We start from the raw sequence: 26,413 nt of genomic DNA, 5'->3' as shown, positions 1-26,413 counted from the left end.
GACGTTACACGTAAAACTCAGGAGCAATAGCTTTTCTTCAGGACAAAGCGGACTTGACGGGCAGAGAGTGGGCTTCACCTGTAGACGCTCTCCAATTGGACGGACTCCTCACTTGACACCGCCCACGCGCCCCCCGCGCGCCGCCCGCCACGCGCCGCGCGCCTCCCCAAATGTGGAGCGGCTCATTCTGTGCTGGACCCGCAGCAGACGATGAGCTCCCGTCCCTCCGCGCGCACCTGCAGAGATCCACATGGCACCACGGCACACGGCTTTGCGCTGACCCACACTACGGCTCTTTAGGACGTCCCTGGCCCGTGACCGGTGCTGTTTGACCGGAGGCACCATGTGTTCCCGTTCATGGAGTTGCGCTGTTGCACTGGTGGCGTGGATTTGGAGTCTGGCGGCGCTCGGCGCGTGGGGCATCCCCGCGAATGAAGGTGAGGGACGCGCGCTGGCACTTACAGGATTTTTTAATGACAGGTTGTTCTTTTGACTGTCGCGGGTCTGTTTTATTCACTGGTTGCTCTTCCATGGCTCCAGTGAAAACGGTTAAAATGAATAAAGGAGATTATATATTGTATGACAGTTGTGCCCAGTGTCTAATACAAATGTAGGCTAAAGAGGGCTTCAAAGAGAAGCGCGTCTGTCCACAGCGGTTCTCTGAGGACTTGGATGCGCACACAGACGCGCAATGCGCTGCAATCATCCTGAACCTCTCCACTTGTCCTCATGTGGAGCGTCCTGTGGTGACCACATGGCACTGACCGATGCTGGGAGAGAGTGAGGAAACTAATGTCGGACAAATCTACTTTATATTTGAAGCCAGCCATACCAACCGTCCTCCTCCAAGTGAAAGCATATGCTGATCTGATCCTCTTTGTGTCTTCACATAGCCTTCTATGCTATTGTTGCAGCTGGGATGCATTCCCCTCAAACATGACCGTAACCTATGGTTGGTCGAATATGGATGGAAATGAAATTATACATATTTAGATTTGTCAAGAAAACTGTGTCTTTTATTCAAGGACATTGATAATAACACATTTATACTTGGAAGAGAGGAAAAAAAGAATCAGATCACAAATTCAAACATTAAAATGCCAAAAGTTACCACTAACACATGGCACTGCTTGTGTGAAACAAATGGGACCCGACCCTATAGTTTAATGATTATTCTTGATGTGAGAGATAGTCGGGATTCTTTACACTGTACGTTGAAAATCTTAGAATGAGTAGCACTTGCCTGAGCTGATTGTTAAAATATATTAGTACACTTTATGTTTCTCAAATTGTGGTATTGCCAATTGTTAATTTTAATCCAGCAAAAGTGTTGTATTAATGTTATAATCCCACAGTGCTCGACAGTTTTATTATTTATTATCCATCTACAAGTCAGCCTGTTACCGAACTTTGCGAAACGTTCAAGAACAGGTGTATTGTTTTCATCATAAAACTGCAGGTTTTTCAAATGGTGGGTCGTGGGCCAACGTTGGGCCCCTGAAAGATTGATTATGGACATTCTGAATCTTACTTGTTCTAATGTTATTTCCACTGTAAATTAGCCTACACTGGTTTGCTTTAGATACATAATTTTAGAGTGAGGTTTCAGAGCAGGTTTCCCACGCCATTGTCCACACCCGGACAAGCATTTTAATAGCCACGATGAATGCCATTGTCGGGGCTATTAGACAACGCTGCACAGGGAAGAGAAGACATTTATCAACCCGAGCTTTCTCCAGTTGGCAGGTTTATCCCTAAAGTTTAGATTCAGTCGCAGACGTCCCAGTGTGTGGTCTGCAGGTCTGAGAGGAGTGCGTGCCAACATGTGCGGAGAGGGAAAGCGGCTTTGCCAGAGTGCAGTGCATTTTGTGTGGAGCGCTGCGCATCCAGTTCTGTGATGCATACTGGCGGTAGTCATGCAGTATCGACCCCATGAAGTATAATAGGCTCCATATTATTCAGGTGAGGTGGCGATTTACATGCTGATGTGTGGTGTGGTGGTACAAATGTGAAGGATGTCAATAATATGAATGATAAGGGCCAATATTTGTGTAATTTTTCTCATTAAAATGTACTATGCAGAGTCAACTTTCAAGAGCTTTTACCCATGTTATCATTGTTTTCCATACTCATGTATCCACCCAAAGTATTTAGAGTGATTCAGGCATGTTTGAGTCATCTTTATGCCTACTTGGAATATTCCTGTTTTCCCCTATCCCTCATGGACACTAATCTTTATTTGCCGCGTTCTCAGATATTGTTAAATAATTTTCCTAATCTGTGATAGGATTTAGGATTAGGGTTTAAAATGTATTAATTAATTAAATCCTCTGCTTGCAATCGTCGACTGTAGCCAAGTTGACCCGACAGAATTGTCCAGCAATAAGTTTATTGATGATGTTTACAATGACGTATCATAAAGGGGCAGGTGGAAATCAGCACAGCAGTTTTGAAGCGGACATCAGCAAACAACTTTTATTATGTGCTTTTAAATCAATATTGCGATTTAAAAGTCAAAGATATAAAATAATGATCCATGGGGTGATGTCAAACTACCAAATAGTCCTTTTACACGATTTAGTTTATTCCTTAGTAATGACTGAACTTAACTGACATAACCATTTTTCGATCGGTGAAAAATATGCAAATGTTTTTCCTCACAATTTAATACACTTTTCCATGCAATTGCACAAATACATTGAATCAAATTGACAGAAAAATGCAAACGTTACGCCAAACAAGAAATGTGTTTCTTTACTCTTCGAATGCATGATTTGTCACAGCTTAACTTGGCTCAAACTGTGTAAGTTGTGTAAATGGCTCACGGGGTAAAGCAGTGAAGTCATTTAGAAACTGCACATGAATCAGCTCTGTACACTACATGCATTTAAACATGCTTTAGCCTCCTGTGTTTTTCTAAATTGACCAAAAAAGGGCAAAGTTATAGTTAGTTATAACTTAACTTTTCTTCAAAGGGTCACCCACATCAGTCCAAAATCTGTTCCTTGTGAGGTCAATTATCTTTACTAAGGTCTGTGACGTGCACTGCAAATAATACATTATCAACACTGTTTACGGTTCAACTCCAGTCTTTATATTTATCAAGTTGACTTATTATACTTATTATACACTACAAATTACACTCAAACACTACTTCATGGTCATTAACCTCGACTAAAAACCTATGAACTTCTCACAAAAGAATCTAACAGCCATCAGATTCATTTGCAGCGCTCGACAAAATGGCATGATTGTTCTGATCATTGCAAAAGAGACCGATGACCATAATTAAAATGGGCTTTATTCTCTTGTTGGCCTATTGTAATTGAAACTATTGACCCATTTTTCATAATTTTCCGAGGCACCGCTAAGAGTCCATATCTCAGCAAGACAGAATTGGTTTGGATAAGAGAGAGTGGAAGAGTGAAGTGTCAGAGGACAGAGGAAGGAGCGTGATGACCAAGAGGAGTTTTATAATGAAAGATTTGAAAAGGCAGTTTACAGGCTGGGCGATATGGTATGAATCGATGAGAATTGCTTTACCCATCGATTACTCATTTCAATTTGATTTAATTTCTTCAGTCTTAGAATAACAAATAAAAGTGGCGTTCAACGTAGAAAATAAATAAAGAAATTGAGACTTTTAATCATTGCCATTTACACACACAAAACTTTTCTAACAGGGGGATAATTGTGGACCTCTTGATTAAAATGATGCCAAGGTTAATTTTTGACAATTAAAAATGACTGATTTATTGTACAGCTCTAACAGGATTAACAGGATAATTGTTGTTTGTAAATCAGAATTATTTTTGTTTTGTTTTATTTTGTCATTTGTCAAACCTAATCTTCCAAACACGGGTATGAAAGGATATTAGAACCTCAAACAAGACATTTACAGACAAGAGCTTATCGATGTTATGTCCTTAAATGTAGAAGCATTGGTTTTGTCAATGTCGCCCATCCATTTGAAAAAGGGCATAAGTTAGATTGCAATGATTTAAATATTTACATGAAATTCAAGTATTATATTTGACATCCCTTCTGATCCCATTCCCAAGTGTTAAAGAATCCTAGTTTATGTTTATGTCTGTCTAGGTCCAGGCAATATTGACCAAAATGTCTTTCAAATGTAGTATTAAATGTATTTATTGTTTTATTCTGTGTTTTTGTGAAGCACTTTGTGACTTCTGTCTGTGAAAGGTGCTATACAAATAAAATGTACTTACTTACTTACTTACCTTTTTTCATAGTTTTGGCCAGGGTGCGACTTATACTTATATTTATACTTATATACTTATACTCCGGAGCGACTTATATGTGATATTATTTGTTATTTTCACACTTGCAACCGCATTTCATACTCCAGTGCAACCTATATATGTTTTTTTCTTTTCTATTATGCATTTTTTGGCTGCAACTTATACTCCAGTGCGACTAATAGTCCAGAAAATACAGCAGTTGAGGTTTACGTGTCAGACTGAAATAACTGTAAACTTTTACAGTACCAACCTCCCTGACGCTGCTTCCCCTGTAAATATGTTTTTCTCTTCATGTAAAATTACCCATAATTGAAGAGATATATCACTTTACACCCTTATTTTGGAAGTGTTTTTACATATCTTCATTACAACATTCACAATATTATCAATATTTTGGTGATATTCCCACCTTCAAAGTGCCAGGAGCAGTGAACAACCGCAGGGAAACAATGACGGACCCACCCAGACACAAGAAAACCTTTGCTAAAATAACCATAAAATGCGTGCGATATTACATTGCATCTGACTATAAATGACTTACAAAACTGGATTAACTTTGCACAAACTTTATAATCAGGAAAAACAAAAAGAAAGTCCATCCCCGAGTCACCTTTCCGAGGACAAGACGCACATTATATTTGATGAATCCCCTCTCTCCAAGCTCATCTATTCTTATTCAAATCCATCAGTTTTTGTGCGTATCACCGCCGCGCCAGATGTCCCGCAATTGTTTTAGCAGTTGTTATTTTATTTGATTAATAATGGCGGTAATGAGGAGTTTATGCTGCCAAAGAGTTCCAAATCCCATTTATTTTCGCCAAGACGGAATGATTGTAGATTTGCCACGTTGGATAAATGACACTAAATGACGGTAGTTGTGCATTCGAAGGAGGCTATTATGCCCAGAGTGAATCATTTCAACTCTATAATCAGTTCTCGTGGTGCAGATACAATGGGACTAAAGAGGGGGTTGAAAATGCCATGTTTTATGTTGGAACTTACCGGAGCACGAGGTAGATGCTTCATGTCTTAGATTATATTATAGGGACAGTGAGGTCAATCTGCCCCTTAATCCTATTAGGACTGTAGAATGACCAAAGCGTGCAACAGAGGTCCAAGAAAATACCACGGAATGTATTATGTATTCATAGTGTATTAGTCATGTATTACTCAAGTGTATGGCTTTGAAAATATACACTCAAACCCTGACCAAAGATGCAAGTTTGCTTCCTAAACATATACATTTGAACCTAAAGATGTTTTATCATTTCATTTAATCCACTTGTTTCAATTTATATATGGCACTGTTTTCACTCATGAATCATAAAGATTATCCCTTTATAGCACCTGCAAACATCAAAGTTCAGAGGGATTTATTGATATCTAACTTTTATTATTTAGTTCCGTTTTAATGCGGGAAAAAAGTAATTATTTTTTTCTGAAAGATCTATCTAGAAATTTAAACCTGGTTCTATCCATGTTTCAGATTCATAAGCTTCAAATATGGGCAAATTGGGCATTTTTACACCATTTATATGAAGACATTATATTAATTCATTTTTTACTTCCATTTAACTCTAAATTTAAAATGTTTTCCACTACAGTGTCTTTCACTCGTGGATTTGTTGTTTTAAATGCACTAATTCTGTAATTAATCCTACTGTGCGATAATGAATTGTGTAAGGATCTTGGCTTGTAACTTGGACACTTTCCTGCAATGCACAGAATGCACAGAAGACAAGGGACACTTACATTGTTCGTGTCTGTCACATTTTAAGGCTCAGACAGTTGTTGTCTCTGGCTGAGCGGACACAGTGTTTGTACAGTATGAGATACTGTGGGCAGGGAGCACAATACAAGTTCCTCCTTCGGCACAATAATGTTATTTTCTTATTCTATTCTAGTTTAGTCTAGTCTTGCCCTAATACAATCGTTTTGTGAATTTTGCAGAAGTTGTAAGGACATTTGCTACCTGGATTTCCACTTTGAGAGTTAGTTCTCCCTTTGCTTGGGTTAGTCTTGTATTCCATGACCAATATGGCACCTCAGTCTGTTCAAGAGAGTTTGAGAAGCCTGTTTTTCAGTGCTATCCTAAACATGACATGATTACACTCCTGGGCCCCTCTTGAATAATAGTCCTGATGCGTGTGATTGAAAGTCAGGCTGGAACAAGCAAGTCTGATCCTTGGAGAGAGCGCGCTACTCTCTATGTCGTGTGATCTAGTTCAGCTTCACTTATCTGTGCTTTATGGCCTAATTAGCCGTCTAATCGCCTCCTAGGAACATCTTTTATTATTCTCAGCAGAGCAAAGCAGACGGTGAAGCTTGTGAAGAGAGGAGGACTGTCTCTGATTTACCGCACGGATCCGGCACTGTACTGTTTGAATACTGCTATCAATGTTCAAAATGCATTCGTTTGTGTAACATTATAAACACAACGTTACCATGGTTTCCTTGTGTTGATGATCATGATGTACAATAGAGAAACTACGAATGCCATTTTTTCTACATGGTTTGTTTGATCATAAAACACTAACCTTTAAGTTCCATTGAGACTTGTCAACTGAAATAGAAGAACTAAAGTGGTTATGTTTATGACAAAATACATCATATATTAAAGGGAGGGTGAGAAATTGTCCATTCAGCTGGTTCTGTAGGTGTTTTCTGTTCTTGTGCATGAAGGAAAAAGTTATAACTTTGATGGCGATGCAAGTAGGCCCATGGACAGTAACTGCAATGAGGTCATCATGCAGTTATATCTCTATAAATACTTTAAAACATACGGGTCTATACATGAATTATGTCATCAACCATAATATATTACAATTAGTAATAGTACAAATTAAAAAACAGATTTTTTTTCTTCAAAAGTGACCACATTATTTATCAAAATGTAGATTGATTCTCGCCATGTCATGATTATGTTATCATTTGAGAGATGATTTGACAATACCGCAAGACTTAACCTGAGTCTTAACCAGGAAGTGACCATAACTACCATAATCTCTGGAACTCTGGTGCGCTTCATTTCAGGTGAGCGTAGTATCAAACCAGATCTGCACCAAGCAAGCGCACATCTGGTCCATTTGAAATCAGATGTCTATCAAACACAAAGAAACGTGCACATGTAACAAGGGAAATTAAGCCACAGACAAGAAGACAGTTGAGGGAACATGTATTGTATTTTCTGGACTATAAGTCGCAGCGGAGAATAAGTCGTACCAGCCAAAAATGCATAATAGAGAATAAAAAAATGTATAAGTTGCACTGGAGTATGAAATGCGGTTGCGAGTGTGAAAATAACAAATAATAAGATAAGATAAGATATTCCTTTATTGTCCACACATGGAGAAATTTCATTGATGCAACACAGGTAGATACAGAGGTAGATACAGAAGAAAAGAACAGATCACTTATAGGAAGTTTGATCTCCTATAAACAAAAACTCCCATAGACAAAACCTCCCATTACCCAACAAGGGATGTGGGGAAATAAATAAATAAATAAATAAATAAGTTGCTCTGGAGTATAAGTATATAGGTATAAATATAAGTATAAGTTGCGCCCCGGTCAAAACTATGAAAAAAGGTGCGACTTATAGTCCAGAAAATACGGTATTTACATTTGGTGCTCACATATCAAACAAAATAACCTGTCAATTTGAAATCAGTCAATGTCGCTGCTCCAAAGTCAGTAAAAGTTGTTGCTCCAAACTTGAAATGTGATTAAATATTTATACAAATCTGCCATCATTTAATTGTTTCTATCCAAAGTGCTTTCTCCTGAAGTACACAGCGTCCTCCAGACCAATCAGCCTGAACGAACACGCCCTATATCAGGACTAAACTGGGATCAAACCAGGACAAGTGTGAATGCGGCCTTAAAGCTGGCCAACAACATCATTCAGACTATCACGTTTATTGTTTTATGCCGTCTCCACTGATATCCTTGTGAGCCAAACAACTGTGTAGATAAGATTAATGCTAGTGAACTCTGGCACTGACAAAAGAACAGTTCAGGTTTATGACCGAGCCAACTGTCAGATGTGTACGCAGTCAACGGCTCATAATTGGAAAACGCTGCGTCTTTGATATCACATTCTGCTGACACCACCATATGTCTGAATCTTTCTGGAACCACCATGTTGAGAGCAACCTGGTTTATTACAGCGGTACACTATTTCTTTCGCATTCTACAATACAATTCTTGCGTTTTTTGGGTTGATGTGGATAATTTTGGATCTTAGTTTTAGAGACGTTCTGACCCACTTTTGCAAATCTCCTGCAGCGTTTCAGGATAACTGTGGGACAATTGACATCAGGAACAAAACTAACATCACTTTTTCTAGGCTGATTGATTATACATTCATCTAAAAAAAACAAAAAAAACTTTACTATTATGATTAGTATTTAGTTGTTGTTATTATTATTTTATTTTATTAAGACTTTAAGAGTTTTTATAAGAGCTTTTCTATAAAAAAGTGTTTTTTTTAAAAGTTATCTGTTCTTCGTTGTTTACTTCTGTACCTACTCAGTGTTGCAACATTGAAATTTCCCCATTGTGGGACAAATAAAGGCATATCTTACTTTAACACAAATTTGCAATACTTAGAGTGCTCTGATTTGATTTGCTGTGTCATTTGCTTTTCACACTAAAACAAAAGCAACAAACTGCTGTGGTTGTATTGACAGCATAGAAAAGGTTTGAAATGGATTGCAGTTTACCTACAAGAGACATTTATTGCCATAACTGTCAGACACAATGGTTTAAGCTGTGAGTGTCCGTGTGTGGTTTGTGCTGGCGCAGGCGGCAGAAGCGTGTGGTTCTTTGCACCGGTCAGGTAATAGAACTTGGCAGCCTTTAGCCGACAGACTGAGAGAAATGGCTTGTAATAGATCTGAAATAGCTCTTAATGCTGGACCGAGGAGGGAAAGGTGCACTTGAGATTGTGGTGCAACAATTTCGTTTTGGAGGAAAATACAAATGTTGGAAAAAATACCTTTGATATTGTTGAAATGCGTGAACAAATGTCACTGTGGAATACATTAAATGGATGGGAGAGTTCATCTGAAAAGTACAGTGAAACATAATACAAATCATAATTGAATGCGTATAATTGCTGACTTTACAAGGTATAAAAGAGAAAACTTAATTACAAAAAAGTTGTTTTTTGCATGTAGTATTGACGTAAATGGAAACGCCAAGTCCAAATAATGTCAAGATTGACCAAAGACCATGGAGATTCAATCCAACATTATTTATACTCAAAGCAAAATACAAAACAGAAAGGCAAACATAGTTAAAAAACACTGCACTCTATGAAAGTCAAAATTTCAATGAAAACCAAGGAAAAAAGTGACTGGGCCTGTGCCAAGGGCAGCGCGTTCCACAGCTTGTGGAGTTGCGATGGTGCAGAGTGAAAAGAGACAGAAAGTGGCATACTCTGGAAGAATCTCCATGGAGAGGCCAAATTAAAAGGCAGAGTTTTGTTTTGCAAATGCATGTTTTTTGGGGGTTTTCTTTTAGGGTTTTAGAGCATTCCGAAATGAAAACACTGTAAATGGCTTCATTTCGGAATCATTTTTGAGCTGAGAAGTTACACGGTTGGACTTTTTGAGATCTTTAACTTGTGTATTTTCCTTATGCATCTTTCTTACAAAAATATATATAATCAATACAATTTCTTTGCTGTAAGGCATTTAAAAAGTCTGTCCATATGAGAGAAAACCTTATTCTATAGTCACTGTATTTGTCATTCTAAACACTAAGTTGTTGCCATTTTTCTCTGCTTACAGTGAACCTCCTGGACTCGCGGTCTGTGATTGGAGACCCTGGGTGGGTGGCTTATCCAAAGAATGGGGTAAGTACCATCCGAACGCACATGAGCCAGTTCATTCATAACTCATAATATAACCTTTCTCACTGCACAGCCAAGAAGGCAAGTAACATACGCTGGGCCCATGATAAATCACTCCCCTGGTCAAGTGCAGGTTCCTCATTTGTTTTATCAAGGTTAAAGGTCTTTACATTTTCAGGAAGCTCCAGTTCATTATCAAGGTAAATTGAATTCATGAATAAGACATTGAAAGTCACTGTGGAATATATTACGCTCAGGCCAAAAATTTAATTCTGCGGTTTTCCCAAGGTGACAGCTAATTAGGAACTAAAGAATGACTTCAGATTGATCCTTCACGAAGTGTATTTTAAGATAAAGAATTGAAATAGTCTACTTTTCATTATATCTTTAGACAATTTGCACATTTGTTGAAGGGCTGAACATTTGTGAAAAAGTTAAATATACTCTTCTTATACTGTTTTTAAATTTAAAAAACAGTGCACATTTTAAACACTTCCATAAGCATTAGATAGAAGACTGGAATGAACTGCTAAACCAATAGGGATGTAACAATATGTAAATCTCACAGTACGATAACACCACAATCTTAAATCCATGAAGGCTATAACAGAATTGTATACATGTAAATACTACCTTTTCCTTTAAAAGGCCTTGACAAGCATTTGTGTGAATCCTTATGGTATATACCAAAATAAATTAGATATAAAAGTGCTGAAACAGTTATTTCTTCGGGTTTTCTGCACTGAAATGTAGCAAAGAATCATGGTAGTTCCTTATCTTTTATCAGTTTTTAGCCGTTGCTGCAACTAAAAAAATGAATGTAAACAAAGGATCTTATGACAGGTTATATTGTGATCGCCCACGATATTATTGTGAGACTTGTGACAAGACGATATCATGATTATTGTTACATCCCTATAAACTAATACAAGAATGACATGCATTTTGGAACATGTTTGTAAAGGTCTAAACCACAGGGTAAGCCTTTTTTCACACATCCAAAACTGACTATTGTATTTGAAGAGAAAATACTACTTTAAATAATTGCAATATTGCCATTTTATAATTCATGCTATTCATATTGCAACTTCTATTCACATTTGATGAATCTTGCAACTCTACCCATAATTATAAATAAAAATGCAAATCATTGAAATAGTCTTGTTTCCATAATTCCTATATAACCTAATGTGTACCTTTTGAAGAACTGTTTGACCTCTGTGAAGCTGATAATGCATTTGCGTCAGGTTTTCCATTTGCAGATCCATTTGATGCACTTGGAAATAAAAAATCTCTTAGAGTAACAACTTGTGTAGGCAAATATGCAAATAGACACATCGGACCCGTTTGTGCTGACCACGGCGGTTTTCAGCGCAGTGTATTCAAATCATTCCCATTGTAGTGGTGCGTGGAGATGGGCCGATAGTGCTGACAAAAGCATTCATACGTGCAATCATATTAATGAAGACGTGATTATGTGCGTGGCAGCGGCATAAATAACACGTTCGGAATAAAAGAACGTGATAACACTGTAAGGACCTCATTACGACCTTGCGTCTGATTAACAGTTAACAGCTACGGTTAATCTAAATGATAAATTCCCATTCAGGATGCCAAACGGCAAAATGAAAAGTCTATTATTACGGGTTTTAAATAAGAGATGCTGTCGTTACTGGTTATTAAAATTCTTTGCAACATCCTCATCACTACCATTGTTAACACCAAGAATGATATACCCATGTCTGGTTGTCTGCCCACTTGGTAATTTACTGGTGCCAAAGTCTGCATTTATTACTGTTTAACAACCTCCGTCCTTATTGTTGGATATTCAGTGCGACAAAGAGAGGGATGGTTTGTCCTAGGTTTTCAATGGTCTGAATTAAAAGGTGGATGGACAGACACCGTTCAAAAGTACATTTGTGAATATAGTGTGAAAATAAAGATGATGAACAGAGGGAAAGAAGAGGAAAACAGCTCAGAAGGAAGCAGACAAGGTTATTCGATTTTTCATGGTAGAGCGATGATTTTGCTTATTAAAACTTTTTGAACAAACACAATGATTGCTTGCGTGGATAGTGAGCCATAACATTATATCTTTATTCTTTATATCCAAGTTCTTCTTACTGTACAACAAACTGCAGAAAGTTACATACTTTGAATCTACTGTGGAACTAGATATTGTCCAAGATATCATTCCAAAACAGTCTGTAATCTTAAATGCAAGTTTCCTTTCACCGATTTATCATAATCCCTGACAAAATCCACGTTTACAAGTGCATTTTTGCTGCAGTTTGTTGGTGAATTGTTCCAGTGACAAGAACAATTTAGTCTTGTTGACTTCCCAGCTCCACTATTCATTGTTTTACTGTGATTCAAGTTGATGTTTTCTTCCTGACATCATGTTCCATATGGCTTGTTTACATTTTCCTCCCCCAGCCTCCTCCCTTACTCTCTCCGTCTCATCTACACCCCCTGCTCCCCCATCCCCATTTTACCTTGTCCCATGTAACATCTGTCTAACTCCTCATTCTCTCTTCACGTCTCATCTATTCCGTGTTTCATCTGACAATCGTCGCTTCCTTTGGATCCCCTGTAGATGCCATATGTTTTGAACTTCCAAACTCAACTCACAGCATTTAATTAGCTGTGAAATCTGATGGATGACCTTGAGATTTGTCCCCAAGCACAACAAAATAAGACAATTCTGCAACATATTCTCTGGAAACGAATATACATTTATAGTTTGACAAAGTTTCCACTGTCAGGGAGTTTTATTGTTGTTTTTCTTACTTTGCAATCTACAGCTGTTGCCAAGTGCTGCGGTTGGAGTGTTTCTTGTAATCATTTCCAGTTGATTGAAAGCTAAAAAAAAACAACACTTCTGTGACCTGAAGAATCCTGTCACCTCATGTTGTGCAGTGAAATAGACAAAAAGTAGACAAGGAAAAACATGTATTTGTGTCCGAACTGTTGTTGTTGATTTTTTTGAGCAGTTAAATCCATGACATGCACTGCTGGCGGTTATGTTACCTGTTTGTCTCTATGGTGATGTTATTGCCTTGCCTAATATGTTCCACAATATAGCATTAGACTCATTTCACTCCATGGAGACAAGCAGGTCAGATGTGCAGAATGAAATTGATTGAAATATACAGCCAAGATTTACAGCAATTGCAATGTGGCATCTGAAGGATTTTCTCCAGCTATTGAAGCAGGATTTTGATCAGGAGTATGTAGTTGGAGTATGTGGTTGTGATTTAGGTGACGTGGAAATCGTGCAAGCTTAAAAGCCACCTCCACACAGAAAGGCTTATTGCATCCCAGAAGAAAACCCACATCAAATCATCAAATTAGTTTTATATTCCAAAATGTTAAAACAATGATATAATAATAATCAGCATATCTTTCAAATCATGGACCAGTTTGTGACATTTGTTTAATTGATATTCTCTCCCTTCTGTCATCATGAGGACGTTTGGCAAAACATCGCCGTCCAAATGGCACTGCTGCTTATTGTCGTCATAGAAAGTTCAGACAAGATCATTTTGAGTCATTATTTTATCATTATAACATTATGTTTATTATGTCGTTTGTATTTTGATTATGTCTGCAGCAATGTACAGTAAGTATTTTGATCTGCAGATAATGACAAGACAATTACATTAGGAGATGCAATTCATTTTTTCGCACTCTTTCATTTCAAACACTGGAATCTAGAAGCTATTGTTATTTAACTGTATTGTCTTTAATTTGATCGATTTGTACACCAACCCTCAAATTAAACTCTAGTGTTTTAGGAAAGAATAAGCCCTCATGGTAAGGCTTTAAAGGTGCACTATTTAACTTTGTTCTGGTGGAGGTTCCACCACTTGCATATGTCCGTAGATACTGTATGTTATTGTATTATATGTCCATAGACACTGTATGTTATTGTATTGTCTATAATGTTCCACTTGGTCTGGTGGCATCACCTGCTTTTGAGGCAAAAATAATCAAACCTCCAAGGAGAAAATGTGGTGGCAGGACACTCCACCTGAAAAAAACAACCAGAGCACCTTAAAATGACATGCAGTATAAGGTTGATAAAGCAGAATTTGTTGGTACCATTGAGGTGGGAGGAGTTTAAATCTAGCAATCGAAATCAAGGGCATTGGGTGGAGTAAATGGGGGAGGGGTTGAGAGGATAGATGAAAGCAGGAGAAGTGCTGGAGTTTTCTAGGTTAGGAGACAAACCTGGATAATTACTGTATGGAGGACACACAATGTGGGATTGGAAGTGTATAGGAACCGGGAATGTGGAACACTGATAAAAAAAAAAAAATCTTCAAGAATGACTTACCTTGAGTTAAATTAATCAGTTTAGATTTATTTACTCGATGAGCCTTGATTTACTTTTTTCAGTGGGAAAATGCACATTGGCACGTATCAAACCAAACTGTAAAATTAGAATTACCCTTGATGTAACCGCTCACATTAAGATCCTGTTCTGACCTGTAAACAATTGTAATTTTGTGTAAACTTGTTTTATTATTGTCTGTCAAATTATTGTCACATAGAAAAACTAATAATTTTACTCATCATAATGTAAATCAATATTAATATTCATCAAATCAAAACATATATTCAGGCATTTAATCAAATAACATCGGGCTAACATATAATTTGACATGCGCTAATGTATGTTATCATTTTAAGCTACAGTAGTAATGGTCATGAAACAAGTTAAAATCTATAGGTCCTCAAACTATTTATTTATTCTGAATGTGTATCTGCAAATCCTGTAAAAGTGTATTTCTTGTTTTTGCCGTGAAGTTGGGGTATAGGTGAGCGTAGATAGGGAAGGAGGGGCGGTGGGCCCCTGTTGGGCTAAGGGGCAGAGAAGGACAGTTCTATTACAGTGTCATGTCGGTCAGCGATAATGGCTGGTAATAATAAGTTGGAGACAGCTTTATAGAGTTAGAGCCAGAAGGGCACTCAGCAGAGCCACAGGGGGTGCACCGACGGCGGTGACAAATGTGGAGCTGTACGCCGACTGGTTTTCTATCGTCCACCTCTTTCTCTCATCTTTCTCTTGCCCTCTCTATGTCTCTCTCCCCTTCTCCCTCTCATACACAGACATAGAACAGCAGGGGGAGAACAAATGCAGTGTAACGAGCAGCCATAAGGATGCCCAGGATGCCGGTTCAGCAAAGTTCATATTGGGGAAGCCGGGGTTGAGCTGTGTTGAGTTTTAGCAAGAGAAAACAACAGGGCAGTTGTATTATTACATTTAGTTCAGTTGTACATTGATAAGGTATGTACAGGACACAAGGTACATGTTTATATGAAAGACATTTGCAACTTCATCACCTCTGGGAGATTTAGATATATAAACGAAGACAAGAAAACACAACATGTGACAAATTCAAGTTTACTCATCAAGTACAGTCAGTTTGGTTTCACAAGCAGTTTCTGTCAAAACTAAAAAGAAATGGTCAAACATGTGAAATTCTGACTAATTCTCCATATTTACATCAATAAGAAAATCATTGACAGAAGATTGCTTTCAAAATACAAGCCTCACATTTGTTTAAATTCGCAGTTATCTGTAGAGACATCCGTGATCGTATTTTCAGAGCAGAACAGTAGACTGACATTTGAAAAAAACGGAAACGGGATGGCACGGTGTACAAGGAAGTCCAAATTATAGTCTTGTCTCGTGCTGTTGACCTTTTCCATCGGGATCTTGGTTTTAGTTGCATTTGACTGTATACAGCCTACAACAAGAACGTTTGCTTCCAGCACAGTTTGTATTCTGTTCACAATTGTTGGTATGGTATGTACCTTAGCAAATCAATATATCGTCATTTAACCACATTTCCAAAAAATGAAATTAATACAATCTGAATATTGTTGTTGTATGACATTGTTACAATACTATGTTTGCTTGGCATTCACTATTGTGTCCTTGCAGTGCTCTGTAAACTCCACATACTTTATACCATGTCTAACGTCCCATGAAACAGGCATTTAAACTGCTGGGGATTCTAGGAAAGCTGTTATACAAACCCCTTGTCACACTGGTGAGTCAAACTAATAAGTTTACTCAATACACTCCATAATCCAGTCAGATGATGCTGCTTTTTTGACCTGTTGTTCCTTTCTCAATCACTTTTTCTATTATAAAGAAAATCTAATGAAAATCCAACTGTTGTCGACTGTTTGTTTGGCATTACGCAAATAAAACTTGGTGCGTCTCGAAACTGTGCTTGTATTTCGCACCATTTGGTCCCATGCAAAAGCAAAGAGGGTCGTCTGTTGAAAGTTCACAGTCATGGAGTGTGTGGGTGTGCGCTGTTTAAGCTGAGTAAAGCTGGAGCCGGCTGTTGGATCTGTGTGATCTAACCAATAAGAGGCTTACTGTCTGCACTGGGACTGACTGGGCTCGGGTCTGGGAATCATCACAAGTCATAGGAACCAAGAACATTTACTTGTCATGAGTATTGCAGATATGCTTTAAAGTTCATCTGGTTAAGTGACTCATTTACATTGAATACATATGTAGATCTATTTGAAGGTTCCACTTATCAGATTTATCTTATTTGTAAGATACAGCCTCCTTACAGGCTGATATACAGTGATTTATTGTCAAACACATGTTCAATGAAGTTATGCCGAAAATGCAAACTCCATTGATCTTGTTCAATCTAGGAATCAAACCCAGGACCTTCTTACTATTGTGGTATAAGCGCTCACCACTTAGTCACCATTGAGCCGTGGCCAATTCATTTACAATTATTTTAGTTTGTTTTTGTGTATTTTTTTGTTAAACTGCAAGAATTGTTAATTTTGTTTTGTCACTGGCAGGGTCACCTCACCTGCCATATACTGTCCTATTGGTTAAGTGGTTTGAATATACAAGTTGGATGCTCAACTCCAGTCCAACCTTGGATGTAGAAAAAGATTCAGCCCACTGGGCGGGACCTCCAAATAAAGGGTGTTTACAGTTTCACTTGAGACTATGTTTCTTTGTATCTTTGTAACAGCCCTTTAATGGGCTATCAAATCCTGTTGTAAACTAACTTTCACTCCCTCCTCACTGAGTACCTGGTTAACATCAAAGTGTCTCTCGCTTCATGGCTTCAAAACACTATTATACACGACCGGTAGGTTGTACCTTAAACCTCCATTTCTTTTTAAAGTCGGGTTCTCTTTTTTAACTCTCTCTTTGTAGGCAGGGCCTACTCAGAGTAGGATACTCAGAGTAGGATACTCAGAGTAGGATACTCAGAGTAGTTCCCAGACTCTATGCGCATATTGAGAATGACACTTGGATGAGAGTCCAAAACGGGATGTCCAGATGACTACAACTGAATTTTTTTCTACAGTGGAACACTCCTGGAGAAATGGGGGATTACCCCGAATTCTTTCTTAAGTTTGATTAAAACAAAAAAAAAAAAAAAAATCCCATCTCATACATTAATACAGACTGCAGACTTTATAAATCAAACCAAAACAAGCAAGGAATAGTCACCGGTTTCCTTGCACCCTTATGGCCATAACAAAACCCAAAGTAACCCTCTCTACTTTCAAGTCAGAATTTGAATTGAAGCTATACTGCCTCCGTATGAAGTCCTTCAATGCCGTTGGGGAAACCTGTCAGGAGCAGAGGCTGAGAGTAGTGCAGAACCTTATCCAGTTCTTGAACCATAATCTTGGTCAGGAGCTGGGAATTTTACCTTTTATGTCAGTTTTACATTTTTCGGGTAAACTGGACCCATGTCTGCTGTGGCACCATTAAATAAAATTTATTTGATATGAATTTACGCCATTACAGTGGTACATTTCAGAAACAATACAATGTGGAACTGCAAACAGGCAACAATAGGCTGGAATCAGTTGATAAGTTTTAACCATTTTGTACTTGGAACAAAATGCAGGCTTGCTGACATAAACTTCGCATTAACTGTTGACAAAACAGCTTTGATTCCCAAGTGCACCCAAAACGTTGCGATAACCCTTTAAACAAAAGCCTCCGACAAAGGCAGAGACAAACAAGTGGAAAGGGGGCCAGGACAAAAGAAACAGATGGGGAAAAAGACAGAAAAGAAGCTCCGAAAAGACTAAGACAAAAGCTTGTGCACAACGGCCACGGCTTGATTAATATGAGCTATTAAGCTGTAACACCAGATCATAGTCTGCTCCCTGTGGCCATATTAGGATGACATGATGAAGTGCCTGTATTAGCCATGGGAGAGTGCTAGTGATGCAGATAATAGCCACATCCCGTGAGACCTGCGGAGGGAATTAATGCTGCTGTCTAACTCACACACGACTATTGGAACACACTAACCTGGCTGCATCATTTACATATATGCACAACCGAGAAAAAAGATGGCCGGCTTATTTCCGACATGTTGGCATCCGCTGATAACACACAAGTGCACACTAATCCTTTTCTTCCGCAGACAAGTACACCAACCCTCACTCACACTAAATACAAATATGGCGTTTAACAATATGGCATTCCTTTTGTGCCTGTTGCTGTAGGAGGAAATAAAGTGGAAGTGAAAAGGGATTATTCTGCTATCTGTAGCCACACATACGTAGGTGCCAGTGTTAAGCTGTTTAAAATGTCTTGCTGGAGCTCATTCGCACCAGATTTCCACGCTTCTTACTTCTTATAGAGAAGGGTGTTATGGGTGGTGTGATGATGCTCTGGCAGATACAAGAGCTGGGTTAGTTTTGATGACAAACTACGAAGCTTTATGTTGATTGGAAGTTTCATGTCAAGATATGTGTGGGTTTGTCTGGTATTTACTATTTTGTTATTGGCGTATTACAACTTAAATTCTTCTTCTATTGGTGAATAAGTGATTGGAAATGTCGGAGTAAAATGTGTGTAATTATATTGTTAATATACCTTTCCTAAAGCTAAGTGAACAGGAGACATATTTCTCAGGCTGCAGCTCAGTCCTCTGAATTTCAGCTCACACTATAAGCCTGGCAGAAAATGTAGGTTTCATTAAAAATATTCAAAAAACATTGTCAAACTGATGTCATTCAGAATCACGTTAGCAGAAACATATGTTTACATGTCCTCAGTGTGTGTGTTCTCAGTGTGGAAGGTTATTTTCTGCCATCAGTCTGCTTCATCTCTACATACAGCACTTTAGATGAAGTGACCATATCATAATCCGGGAAGAAAAGAGGTGGAGGTCTGGCGGTGTATGTGAACACGAGCTGGTCCAAACCCGAACACTGCACAGTGAGGGAGCAGCTATGTAGCAAGGATATTGAACTATTGGCTATTGGCATGAGGCCATATTATCTGCCCCGGGAGTTCTCACATGTGATTTTGATCGCAGTCTATGTGGCCCCGTCTGCCAATGCTGAAAATGCTTGTGAAGCACTGCTCTCCTGCACTTGTAGGCTGCAAACACAGCATCCACAGGCTCTCTTCCTCATCTCTGGTGACTTTAACCACGCTTCTCCCTCTTCTGTTCTACCAACATACACCCAGTATGTTACCTGCCCCACCAGAGAGAATAGAACATTGGACTTGTTTTTTGCCAACACCAAGGAGGCTTATTCTTCTTCCCCCCTCCCTCCCCTGGGCAGCTCGGACCACAACCTTGTACATCTGAGGCCTGTGTATGAACCCATCGTGCGCAGGCAGCCTGTGGTGTCCCGTGAGGTGAGGATGTGGTCTGCTGAGAGCGAGGACGCTCTGAGGGACTGCTTCAGCACCACTGTCTGGACTGAGCTTTATGACCCACATGGGGAGGACATCAACACCATCACAGAGTGCATCACGGACTACATCAACTTCTGTTTTGAGAACATTGTTCCCTCCCGGACGGTGCGGTGTTTTCCAAACAACAAGCCATGGATTAACCGTGAACTGAAGGCTCTGCTGAAGGAGAAGAAGAGAGCCTTCAGGTCAGGGAACAAGGAGGAGCTGAGGACTGGGCAGGCTGAGGCCGGCTACAGGAGGAGGATGGAGGAGCAGCTGCAGCAAAAGAACATTCAGGGAGTGTGGAGGAGCCTGAAAACCATCTCGGGCTTCAAAATCCCCCCTGCCCAGACAGAGGGGGATCTACAGTGGGTGAATGATTTAAATGCTCACTTCTTGAGGTTTGATCGGTCACCCGCCCCTCCCCCTGCACAGCTGCACACAGCTGGACAATGCCCTGCATCTGTTCCTCTTCGCTTATCTGCCCCGGACCATCAGCTCCCCACTTCGCCTGGACTCACCCATCCCCCCAGCACACGGTCCCCCTGCCAACCACTGATTGTCACAGCAGCACAGGTGAGGAGTGAGCTGAAGAGGATTAAAGTGAGGAAGGCAGCAGGACCTGATGGCATCAGCCCCAGGCTCCTTAAGTCCTGCGCAGATGAACTGTGTGGAGTGATGGAGCATGTCTTCAACATGAGCCTGAAGCTGAGGGTGGTACCACAGGTCTGGAAGACCTCCTGTCTGGTACCTGTGCCTAAGACACCGCGCCCCAAAGACCTCAACAGCTTCAGGCCAGTGGCTCTCACGTCCCACCTGATGAAGACACTGGAGCGGCTGGTCCTGGACCACCTCCGCTCCACCGTGAGCTCAGCCATGGACCCGCTGCAGTTTGCATATCGGTCTGGCATCGGAGTGGAGGACGCCGTCATCTCCCTGCTGCACCGCTCTCTCTCTCACCTGGAAAAGCCTGGCAACTCTGTGAGGATCCTGTTCTTCGATCTCTCCAGTGCCTTCAACACCATCCAGCCGCTGCTCCTGAGGGACAAGCTGGAGACGGCTGGTGTGCAGAGTGGATCCTGGACTACCTCACAGACCGACCCCAGTTTGTGAGAGCCCGGAACTGTGTGTCTGACACTCGGACCTGCAGTGTGGGGGCGCCCCAGGGCACTGTCCTCGCGCCCTTTCTCTTCACCCTTTACACTGCAGACTTCAGACATGACACGGACAGCTGTGTCCTGCAGAAGTTCTCTGACGACTCTGCCATCATCGGACTCATCACGGACGACGATGACGCGGCGTACAGAGGACTGGCGCAGGACTTTGTGGACTGGTGTCAGCGGAACCACCTCCTCATCAACGTGGGGAAGACCAAGGAGATGGTGGTGGATTTCCACAGACGCCACTCCACTGCCCCCTCACCAGTGAACATCCAGGGACGGGACATTGAGAGAGTGGACTCATACAAGTACCTGGGTGTTCATCTGAACCACAAACTGGACTGGACTCATAACACAGACGCACTGTACAGGAAGAGCCAGAGTCGGCTCTACCTCCTGAGGAGACTCAGGTCTTTTGGAGTGACAGGGCCACTCCTGAAGACCTTCTACGACTCTGTGGTGGCATCAGCCCTCCTGTACGGTGTGGCCTGCTGGAGCAGCAGCATCACAGAGAGGGAGAGGAAGAGGCTGGACAGAGTCATCAAGAAGTCCAGCTCCGTCCTGGGCTGTGCTCTGGACTCGGTGCAGGAGGTGGGGGACAGGAGGGTCCTGGCTAGATTCACATCTATGCTGGACCATGAGTGTCACCCCCTGCAGGACACTCTCTCCGCTCTGGAGAGCAGCTTCAGTGAGAGACTGATCCACCCTCGATGTGTGGAGGAAAGGTTCCGTAGGTCTTTCCTTCCTGCTGCTGTCAGACTTTATAACAAAAACTGTTAGTACTGAACACCCGCAATACTGACCTAACCTAATACTGATGTGCAATTCTGTCATATGTGCAATTGCTGTTGGAATTCATGTGCAATTACTGTGAAATTCATGTGCAATCTATGTGCTGTCGTGACACATATTCATGTGCAATTACTGTCGTGATCACATGCAATGGTATTTATGTATTTATTTATTTATTTATTTATTTGTCTATGGGAGTTTTTATTTATTTATAGGAGATCTTCTACTGAAAGTGTTTTTCAGACTTCCTATAAGTGATCTGTTCTTCTGTATCTACCTCTGTATCTACCTGCGTTGCACCAATGAAATTTCCCCATGTGGGACAATAAAGGAATATCTTATCTTATCTTATCTAAGATCCAAAGCACATGAGCTGAATCCAGTGCTGATGGTGTTTTGTCCCGCCTACTGTCTACGGATCAAATACAAGCACAAGACAAAGTAACCAATGACAGGCCTAGGGAAGCAGGACTTGTGAACCAAGATCCATCAGAGACAGAGGAATGTGTTTCTGACAGACAGTCAGAGCAGCCAATCAGTGAAGAAAACAGGAGAAGGTGCAGGTCACAGAAAGAGCGTTGTGTGTGTAAAGTGCAACATTCAGACGCACTGTTATACTGTGCCTTTACTGTTAAAGGCCTGACTGCTGAGATAAGTGGTCTTACTCAAAAGGGGCATTTTTAGAAGTGGTGGAACTGAGTACTGGTGCATCCCGGCTGCAATGCACCTTCACGTTACTCTTAAAGTAATACATTTCAGCTTACTTGTTTGTTTATCTGGACCAACTTCTTATGAACATTATGAAAAAGTGACTGCCTCTTCAACTTTCAGAGTCTTGCAGATAAATAGTAAAAATAACCAATCTTAAATGTCAGATAATAAACAGAATCATTGAATTTACTTAAATGTGCTGTAACTGATTTTTACCTTCTTAAAGATGTGGAAAATAATTGGTTCATTTTAAATATTTGTTTACAGTGGTTTACAGAGTTATTCCTCACTTTTTCAGAGCAGAACATTCTGAGCATCCTAATTATACAACACAATTATTTGATGTGCTTCTCACAAGTTTCAGTTGTCAGAGCTGTGTTTTGCACTTAACAATAACTAAAATGCCAATAGCGTACTTCCTGGTCCAGGGACAATAAATGAGTTGTAATAGGATGCAAACAGCACACAGTGGTCTCATTTTGACCCAAAGAGCGTTTTTTATGATGTCTGTACATGGACAAAAAATTGAGTACAGCCACTTTTTGTTGCAGTAAGAACACAGACAGCCATGCTTGCTTTTTCCATGCTTGCTTTTTTTGGACATTCATCATTTGAGCTCATTACTGTCGTGATCACATGCAATGGTATTTATGTATTTATTCATTTGTCTATGGGAGTTTTTGTTTATAGGAGATCTTCTACTGAAAGTGTTTTTCAGACTTCCTATAAGTGATCTGTTCTTTTCCTCTGTATCTACCTCTGTATCTTCTTGCGTTGCACCAATGAAATTTCCCCACGTGGGACAATAAAGGAATATCTTATCTTATCTTATCATTATAAAGTACTTGTTTACTAGATTTACTGTTCTTAAGGGATGAAATATACACCCTTGCTGCCTTAAGACAATGTTCCACAATAAAGCTTTAACCAAACCGCTGACTCTCTACTCTCTTCTCACTTTCCACAGTGGGAGGAGATCGGCGAGGTGGACGAGGACTACGCTCCCATCCACACGTACCAAGTGTGCCGCGTCATGGAGCAGAACCAGAACAACTGGCTCCACACCAACTGGATCCTGACCGAGGGGGCCCAAAGAGTCTTCATAGAGCTCAAGTTCACCCTGAGAGACTGCAACAGCTTACCAGGCGGCGTGGGAACCTGCAAAGAAACGTTCAACATGTACTACTATGAGACGAACGGCGACGATGACGAGGAGGGTGCGTTGCGAGACGGGGTCGGGATAACGGACGAAGAAGATTGGGTTCTAAAGGAAAGTCGATATATCAAGATAGACACCATAGCAGCGGATGAGAGCTTCACCGAGCTAGACCTTGGCGATCGCGTGATGAAACTGAACACGGAAGTTCGAGATCTCGGCCCGCTGACAAAGAAAGGGGTCTACCTAGCGTTCCAGGATTTGGGAGCGTGCATAGCGCTGGTGTCCGTGAGAGTGTTCTATAAGCGGTGTCCATTTTTGGTGAAGAGTTTGGCGGAGTTTCCGGACACCATCCCCGGCTCTGAGGCGTCGCAGCTGGTGGAGGTGGTGGGGCACTGTGTCAATAACTCACTGCCGCTGTACGAGCCTCCCAGAATGCACTGCAGCACGGAGGGGGAGTGGCTCGTGCCCATCGGGAAGTGTGTGTGCCAGCCCGGATTCGAGGAGATCAAAGGGTTATGTTACGGTAAGGTGTTTTCTGTCAGTAATGTTACACGTAGTACACTAACAGATTACATGTAGTACACTAACAGATTACATGTAGTACACTAACAGATTACATGTAGTACACTAACAGATTAAGGACAAGCACTTTTTTCCATTCGATCAAAAACAAAAATGCATTTGTTTTATCACATCCAGAAAAAATGTTAAATGTATTTTGAATGTTTTCACACAATCAATCTATAGTGCAAAATAGCAAGTAATACAAAAATAACACTTAAATAAATACATATTTAATGTTTGAAATTACTTGAGTAGACACATATGCAGTACAACTAAATATAGAAATGCAATTTTAAAATTAAAATGTCCTTGTGTGAACTATTTTTCTTTTTTTGGCCCATTTGACAGGACAGTGTAACATCCTGTGGTATTCAGTGATCATTTGTTACACACCGAGCTCATTATTTTACTATTTTTTTTATTACAAGTATGCCTTAAAACCACTTAATACAACTTACATCCATCTTGTATTTTTTTAAGTATTTTCTTTAGCTTATTTTAACAAACTTTTCAAGTCATAGAACTTCAATAAATTGGTTACACATGTTATTGTGGAAAAAATATCCTTAAAAGCTAAAAGCCTTTACAATGGAGTCCACCACCAACATGCCACTACAGTGCAACTATAAAACAACAATCTGTAGCGGTAAATATTACTTTTTTCAATAACAACAATTATACTAGCATTAGCACTTTAAATGTCCACATGATTGCACAAGTACACATAGTATGTATTCTCCCTATGGTCCTATCGTTACTTTCAGTAGACTTTGCATTCTTGTGATGTGGGAGACTGGGCTGCTTTTCCTGTACTTTGCTTTGACTTTCCTCTCTGCACACATCCACGTTTGCCTCTCACTTCCTGCGCCTGTCTTGTTTATTTTGGTATAGCAGTGTGTTTGTTTTTAGTGCTGCGTGCTTGAGTGCGCTGCTGCCTCCTGTTTATTCCCTTTGTAAAAGTAACTCAGTGGGCGCCTGTGTTTTTAGCCTTGTAGCGGATTTTCCCCGCGGGCCCTGCAGCACTTTGCCACTCTGAAGCTAGCCGAGTCCTCTGGCCCGAGCATATTCTCATATCGCCACCATGGGCAATGCCAGCGCTCTCCTCTCCAGTCTGCCTCTAAATTACCTCATTTCTAGTCTGTGTTTGTGCAACCCATACAAGCTTTGAGTGGCATTTGAAAGAGAGCGGAGGTTTTGCAGCGAGATTGATCCGCTGCATGCAAAAATGAATGATTATTTGCAAGCTCTTGAATCTTTGGTGTCATTTGAAGGCGAAGTCTGATCTTCTGGCTACCGTTAATCAAGTGTCACTCCACATGGGTAAACAGATATGAAGGCCTTCTTCACACGACTGGATGTATGCGCATGAATAATGTTGCTCGTAAGAAATATGACTTTACTGACCACTGATAGTACATGTAGGGGATGTGTCAATGCGTTAGATCGTCTCGCCAAGACATTTTTTAATTTGTTGTGTACATGGATTTCACTTGAATCGTAAAAACAGACTAGAAATATAGAAGGAAATGGCCCTATTTGTTGCTTAGCTTACTTTGTGCTTCCCTTGTGCCCTTTAAGTAAGACGTTTCACCCACTTACCACACACACAGCCTGGCCAAATTTGGATTAAAGGATGTGTTAATCTTAGGTTGGCATTAGCTGGCATTAGTTACTGGGCGTAGCTGAAGATTTGATTCAGAACGGGTTGAGTTCTACTGTAGTTCTGTTCCATGTTCTTGTTTCTGTCCTTGTCCGGAACTGATTAGGGTTTTAAGTTAGGGGCTATTTACACGGCCACGAGTTCTCACAAATCCGCCATGTTTCATAATTGGATTGGCCTCTTTCACACAACTACAAACAACGTGGTCATTGAATACAGTCCGTGCTCTGCTGAAGATGGTGGAAGAGGTCGTTTCTTTGGGGACGGGACGCCATCTTGACCTCATAAACGCTGGAGAAACCGGTTCATCCACCAAGAAATTACAGCATAGCCCAATTTTGTACAGTGATCAGCTGTCTGCAGGGGGCTAAAATCATAATAATGGCTTACTTTAACTTAAGCGTGCAGCAGCCATGCCCCATAACATCACACAATTTAAAACTTATCTCCAAGTTGTAAACAGAATGTAAAATTCCTTCTGCAGTGTAGTGCAGTGTGTCAATTTCACCAGACAATGTGTAGTGCAGCTTCTT

The 26,413-nt window shown here is 40.3% G+C and overlaps 1 protein-coding gene across 1 annotated transcript in view; it reads left to right on the top strand.

Moving 5' to 3' along the window:
* Positions 1 to 204: 204 nt before the first annotated feature.
* The window catches only part of LOC140368254 (ephrin type-A receptor 5), a 120,556-nt gene continuing 94,347 nt past the window's right edge, over positions 205 to 26,413 (top strand). Inside the window, exons 1-3 of the mRNA XM_072455216.1 lie at positions 205 to 437; positions 10,058 to 10,122; positions 23,465 to 24,179. Coding sequence (XP_072311317.1) covers positions 344 to 437; positions 10,058 to 10,122; positions 23,465 to 24,179 — 874 coding nt within the window. The 5' untranslated portion in view covers positions 205 to 343. The remainder of the gene's footprint in view (positions 438 to 10,057; positions 10,123 to 23,464; positions 24,180 to 26,413) is intronic.

Source organism: Eucyclogobius newberryi, unplaced genomic scaffold, assembly GCF_026437365.1.
Source record: "Eucyclogobius newberryi isolate DKJ021-1_F unplaced genomic scaffold, fEucNew1.0.hap1 SCAF_2, whole genome shotgun sequence".
In the NCBI taxonomy this organism is placed as follows: Eukaryota; Metazoa; Chordata; class Actinopteri; order Gobiiformes; family Gobiidae; genus Eucyclogobius; species Eucyclogobius newberryi.
The sequence above is the reverse complement of the archived record's forward strand: the minus strand, read 5'-3'. Positions and strand labels throughout refer to the sequence as shown.